At 39.0% G+C, this 6900-nt stretch overlaps 1 protein-coding gene across 2 annotated transcripts in view; it reads left to right on the forward strand.

The window, feature by feature from the left end:
- The first annotated feature begins 284 nt into the window (after positions 1 to 284).
- The window catches only part of gal3st3 (galactose-3-O-sulfotransferase 3), a 45052-nt gene continuing 38436 nt past the window's right edge, over positions 285 to 6900 (forward strand). Inside the window, exon 1 of one of the 2 annotated variants that reach the window (XM_015030788.1) lies at positions 285 to 570. In XM_015030788.1, the coding sequence (XP_014886274.1) occupies positions 565 to 570 (6 nt within the window). In that variant the 5' untranslated portion in view covers positions 285 to 564. The remainder of the gene's footprint in view (positions 571 to 6900) is intronic. The other variant, XM_015030791.1, reaches the window with a different exon arrangement.

Below are 6900 nucleotides of genomic sequence, written 5' to 3' on the forward strand. Positions count from 1 at the left end.
TTTGCATACATAAGGTTGAGAAATAATAAAAATAAAAATATGGGAAAATTCAAACCCATTTTGTCCCTATTCTCAAGAAACAATGTCCTTTAATTATAACCTGAGTAGAGATTTGAGCTCTTTCTTTCTACTTCTGCTCGGTTTTATCACTTTCCCCCTCCGACTAGATTAATATTCCCTCTCTTTCCCTCACGTATTAATGCGCTTTTTCTGCCTCTGTATTATTATGAACGTGTAAGCGCGCGTGCCAACTGAACGCGACCGTGCGTCATAAGCACCAGCGCGCGCGCATTGGCTACTTTACGACGGAGGGACATCCACACACACCCCAGTTAGAGGGAGGCAACCGCTGCGAGGAGTCAGAGCCGAGACACCCGAACAATAACCAGACAGCTCCCCGAGCCCGGACACACATGAGGCAGAGCGCGAGGGGGAGCGCCGGAGGCTTCCCTGCCGTGTAAAGCCAGCCGGAGACAGAACGGAGCGGAGGAGCGGGGAGGGACGTCCAGCACCGGCGGGAGGAATCACCGCCACACGGCCGTTATATGTGAACGCCGCCGCGGGATGAAGGTGGGTAACGGTTCGCTCCCATTGTGTAATGACAGCATCTCTGCCCTCCATGGCTGCTGTGGTAACGCGTCTTAATGTGATGTAGATGAAGGGTCCGGTGGGACACGTGACGGGGATCATTTAGTGGTGTGGCTTGATTTTTTAGTTTTGTTTTTAAACGGGACACTTAACTCGTTTGAGGGCATTTTGAATAAGAGAGGATTCGTGGATCCGATCTGACACTCTCCTCTCCTCCCCTCCAGAGGACATGTGTGTCATTTGCCTGAGATTGGCGGCGGAGTGATTTTTACCCTAAAGAATAATCCCAATTTGGCGTGTCCCAGATTTGGTGGAGTGAGACCTCCGGAGGGGAAATTGAATGTTTATTTTGTCCTGTAACTCTCCGTGTTGTACACGGAGCGCTGTTAGTCGGTGGATGGTGATCGTCTCCTTCGATGCCCGGAGCTTGTGGCATGATGATTGATATAGCTTGTTCATTCTGCGCCTCAATGTTTAAACACCTATGTTTGAAAATTAAATCCACTGGAACCCCTTGCAAAAAGGGGGAAATTAGAAGTGGAAACCAGCTTTACACCCGGAGGACAATTAACAAGAAATTGTTTATTGTCGTGCTGCCCCTGCTCTCACCGTTCAATATTTTCCACCTCGCATATGTGAAAACTTTCCATTAGTTGATGGGTTCATGTGTAGATGTAGCTTTACTGGACTTTTTCCATCTACACTCCTGGATGTTATACTTCTTAGTAAATTAAAGCCTGCACCAATGTTTACGCCTATAGCTACTATAGAATAACACTTTATTGACCTTTTTTAAAAATTTCTTTTGCTGTTTTGTTGTAAATTATCTAATTGCGATAAATTCTTAATCCCCACAAACAAGCTTCCAAACAAGCACATTTATCTGGTGATATCACATGAGGCAAAAGGAAGCTGATAACAGGTTTATTTATTAACTTAATTTGTCCTGTTGTATTTTTGTTGTTTCTTTATGTTTATGGTGGCTGTTTTTAATCAACTCCGTCCTTCAGTAGTCCTTATGTGTGGGTGCAGCAAAACACATAGCTGTATCTGAGAATACTGCTTGCATTGAAGAAAAATTTGTCAGAAGGAAAGCATATGGAAATGGTTTTTGAATATGCATTTCAGTGTCAAAGACCATGAGAGATGAAAAACGAAAAGTTTACAGGTTTATAAACAGATTTATACCAGTTAAAGTTTAGAAAATCCAGCTCAAACACATAATGTCAGAACTCCTCTTTTTCTGCCTTTTGTGACGTCATCAGCCCAAACAAACACAAAGCCAATTTAACGGGTTTTTTCCTCAAGCGCGCTTCTTAAAATCTTTTTAATTTGTAAAATCTTCATGAGGAAAACCAAAGCTTATCATCCAGCTGTGTTTTAGTCAGTCTAGATATGTTTTCTAAAAAAACCCCAAAAAGAAATAACATGCCGGTAGTTGCATCTTTATGTTCGAAACAAATAGCAAATTTGATTAGTTTGCTTGAAATGTCTTACATCAGCAAGTTCCATGATTTATGTAAGTACACAAATCAGTTATAAATTGTACCAACCGTTAAACCAATCAATTAAAGACAATTATTTAGAACAACATCCAGAAACTAAATGTGAATAAATAAATAGACTTTATGATTTCTCAGTTGAGTAATTTTATATTTCATCCTAAAGTAAACCCAAGGTCTAGGAGTCAGATAGGAAGTCTATTTATTTCTCTTTGATGAGGATATTTTTTGTTATTGTTGGTTGGATAAAAACAGCCAATTGAAGCCTAGTGCCTGTTGACTAAGACAGTAATGCCACAAGTTCAAAAGAAGCACAAAGTAAAAGATGATTCACTTCCTTAATGTTCCCAGCAAAGTGCTGCTTTAGTCTGAGCTCACGCAGGTTTTTAAAAAACCCTCTAAGATCTGAGACGTTATAAAAGCCCTAAATAAGTGACACACTCCACCCAACCTGTGTGCTTTTCTTGAAACTTCCTGCTGACTTCCAGCAATCCCTCCAGCCTCCATAGAAGGTCACATCAGGAAGCTTGGTCCGGCTGTGTGCAGGCCTCCACTGTGAATTTGGATCAATACCTGTTTTCTGAGGTATCTCTGTTTTTCATCTTTGGCTTCTTTACTCTTGGTGTGATATTTGCCTTTTTTTTCTGCTGCTTCTCATTTCACTTCTTCTCTGGACCGGTGAAATGCTCCCTGCGTGTTCGGCTCCGCATCACAAGCTCAACAATCAATAAGCTCTGTTCTCAGCAAGAAAGAGGGGATTCTTTTATTCATCATACTCTGAAATCGATTCCTTTATAGCAGAATATTAGATCTAAATGAATGACACTTATTTTCAGAATCTATCAGCCGCATATTATTTTATAGTCACATTTAACAAATGTTCATTTTGTAGTGATGCAGGCCATGTTAACCAGGGTGCTCTGTTATAGAGTACAGTGATCCCTCGTTTTTCGCGGGGGTTGCGTTCCGAAAATAACCCGGTCAGAACTAACCTGGTCAAAACTAACCTGGTCAAAACTCTGCAAGTGGATTAGTTTTAGCTTCCTGTTATCTGGTGTGAATTTTCAGTTTGTCATATCTTTATGGTAACCAGCAGCACTACGACAAAGAATGCTTTATGCGGCGCTGAGAGGCTGAAATTCACTTTTTGAAATACATGCTTCACATGAGGAGGATTCACACACTCTCCTTCCTAGTTGCTATTCTAGCTGCTCTCTCTTGTCCCTCTACCTGTTTGGTTTTCTCTGCTTCATCTCTTCCGATAACTCCGAGCTTAAAGGAAAAGCATGGACAACTATCCAGGAATACATAGTAGCACTTGTCAGATTAACTATATATCTTATCACATTTAGGCGAAGACATTTTTTTCTGTTCCTTTTTATATCTTCTTCCCTGATGGTCATTGTAGCTGCATCTATGGCTCTCTTTTCTCTGTCAGTTCTCGGTCTTCTCAGCTGCATCTCTCTCCATAGTAACAGCTTCGTTCAAATAATAGTCGTAAGTAGTTAAATTGCTCAGATCATCTCTGTGTTTGCTGAGATGGGCACCACTAAGCTGTTTGCTTTGCTTTTTGTTGATTCTTTCCTACAACTATTTAATAATTTTGGTGCCTCCTTCTTCTCTCCTGCCTCCATCCCTTCTTTCTCCCTCCTCTGTTAATGTTCAGTCTTTTTCCAGAATAATTTGTTTTCTGCTATACATTTCTGTGGCAAATATTGCATCAAATAAATAAAACAAATAAGGACAACTTAAAGCTTGTATCTTGGTGTTGACCAAAAGGAGAGAAGCTGACTCTTCACCCACCAGGCTCCCTTCGCTCTTTGTCACTTTTGCATCCTGCAGAGTCAGAAGGAAAAAACAGAAAGAAAATTGTAAATGAGCGGATAAAAGAGAAAACAGGAGAGGTGAAAAGGTAAAGAGGGCATTTTAGAGGGGAAAATAAATCAATATATTAAAAAAAGTGTAGCTCTCTTTGGCAAATGCTTTTTTAAGTAGCAGGCAAAGCAGAAAACATAAGAAAAACAAAAACAACTGTTTATATCCTCAGTGTAAATTTAAGCAGCTTTCAAGGAAAAAAAACAAAAACAAAACATTAATATAGATATCATGTATTCCCAGGAGTTCAAAGAAATTTCAATTCTTTATAGCCTCAGTGAAAAACTCAGCAGCTTTCAAAGATAAAAATGTAATAAATGAAATTGTTTGGCTGAGGAGAAAATAACAAACGAAACAAATTTCAGCTTTGAGAAGTACTGTCACAGTGCTCAGACATCACGTTGTACAGGTATTGTTTTTGTTTTCATTGTAAAACTTTACATCCTGGATGCTCCAGTGAGTGTTGCTGGTGATAAAACAGATCATTTGTTTTTATTCGACTTTAAATGGACAAAATCCACACATCTGAACTGATCGAGGCCTGCTCGTCAGCGATGCCATTATTGGCTGAAGTGACATCTTCAATTTTAGATGAACTAAACTGGGGCAGTGAAATGTTCAAAAGAGTTCATGCCGTGGTGAGATCGCCATGTTCTCCTCACTCGACATTTACTTGTAAATGTCTCTTATATCCATTTTATGTTGTGTAGTTCTTGTTTGCATGTTGGTGCAATTGTTTGGACTTTTGCTTAGCAGAAAGAAGATGCATGTTTGCCACATGCATGTGCCGTTTCTTTAGTTTCTACTGTCTGAAACCATGCAGGTTTTGAGTCTGAGTGCATTTATTGTTGTTTGCCTCTGTGGTGCCATGTGATGGCCTATTGAACACTGTAGGGAAGCACCTGTGACTGTGTAAGGATTAAACAGATACAGACGGATTTGCTCCGAGGAACATTAGGCATTGTGTGTAACATAGATAAGTAGTGGTGTCGTAGAACAATCTGCGATAAATAAAACGCTATACTCGTTTTCTCGTCTTTTGCAATGAGGATTTCACCACCTTAGCTGACCAGATTGATCTATTTAGGTTGATCATTCTGTGTCTTTTTTTTTCCCCACTAGTCCACTGCTTTTCCGGACACTCTGGTTTATCTCTTTGTCTGTCTGCATCTCTGCGACTTCAGGTTAGCAAAAAAATAAAAATTAAAAGTAAATAAAAAAGCTGAAGGAAACTTGCTCTACTGTCTGCATGTTATTTACAAGTCCTTGAAAATGTAGACAGAGTGATGAATCCTCTGTTTAGACAGTTGAAACGGAAATGAATTCGGAAACAAGGAGATAGAGCAGTCAGCCCTGAGTAAAAAATACCATTGTTTTTCCTCTTTTTCGATAATATCGCAGAAATTTTAAACAAATAAGTGCGAAAAGCTTATATTTGAAACAGAAGAGAAAGAATTATTGCCAGCTCTAACATTTACTGCCATATTTAAATGTCATTTAGACTCAAGCTTGAGATAAAATACAGAATAAGCTTTAGATAGTAACTAGTTTGAGGGACAGTTTTATGTTTTTTCCATTTTATGGCACAATTAAGGAACTATGTCACGTCTTGCTTCATATTTTTGGTCTAGTTTCTAGTGCAAATATCTTAGTACACTTGAAAGAAGACAAAATTTGAGAGCTTAAATAAATCCTTAATATTGCTTCACTTGTAATGTGGGAAAAATTAAATAGTGAAATAATCTGCCAGTACAATAAGTACTTTAAAAAAAGAAAAACAATATTAAGGAATTATTTACTGAAGACAAACTCCTCTTTCTAGCTTTATTTTAGTTCAAGTGTACTAAGACATTTGCTCTGGAAACCAGAGAAAATACTTTGTAAGATTTTGTATTTTTATAGTTTTCAGTTATCATCAAAATGTCAAACATGAATTAAATGAATTTCAACTTCTCAATTTGACACCTTGAAATCGGGCCTCCGTGCCTTTAAGAAGCTCCTTCCGACACTCCGCCTTCAACACGTCATCACAAACATTCCTTGGAGCGTTTCAACTAGTTCACATAATAAGCTCAGCAGACTCGCAGCAGACACTTGAACACGAGGCTACAAAAAAAAATAAATGTCCAGACGCAAAAGCACACCAAGCTTCACAAAAAGAAAATGAATTGAAATCACTCCACGCTGCTGGTGTGAGACGTTATCAGACTGTAGGTGCCCTTTAAAGGCCAGCTTTCCGAGAAAACTGTTTATTTATACAGCAGTAGACAAAGACCTACAGTCCTGTGCGCTGCGTGGAGCACGGTGACCCTGAAGATCTGAGTTTTAAGGGCCCAGAGTCAGACTGCAGTGCTTACCGCCTCGCCGAGGACAAAACCGGTCAGATAAGATAGCATATAATCAAGCTCCATCCATTTATCAAAGTCCCAGTGGAGCTGTTTAAAGATGCGGCATTCAAGTTGTATTTTTTGGGGCGGTTTAAGGTCAGATGAGGCAAATGTGAGCATTAATTTTTTTTTTAAAAAGATCAGTGAAAATCCTGTGACCTCTAAATTAGTTTAATTAAAGAGAAATAAAAAAAGTGCTCGTTTTAACCACAGAACTGACTGCATGTGAAGCTACAAATCCTACAAACCACAGTTAAAAAAACCCTCAGATAACCTGCATTTTTTTTTTCCTTTTTCCAAAATGACTTCCTTAATCCATTTTGATTTGTTATTTAACCTGCCAAGCCAAGTAAGATGAAACTTGGACTTTCACTGATGAGAAGTGATGAGCAACAAAAAAAAAAAAGAAAAAAAAAAAAAGAAATCCTCCAGATAAGGATTTGGGGGGGGAAAGAAGGGCAGCATCTTTTTTTCTCTCTCTCTCTTTTTTTTTTTTTTTTTTGGGGGTCAAATGTGCTTTCAAAAAAAACCCCCCCCCCACACAAAAC

Source organism: Poecilia latipinna, unplaced genomic scaffold (genome assembly GCF_001443285.1).
Source record: "Poecilia latipinna isolate Pla-1442-1.1 unplaced genomic scaffold, P_latipinna-1.0 Scaffold193, whole genome shotgun sequence".
Taxonomy (NCBI): domain Eukaryota; kingdom Metazoa; phylum Chordata; class Actinopteri; order Cyprinodontiformes; family Poeciliidae; genus Poecilia; species Poecilia latipinna.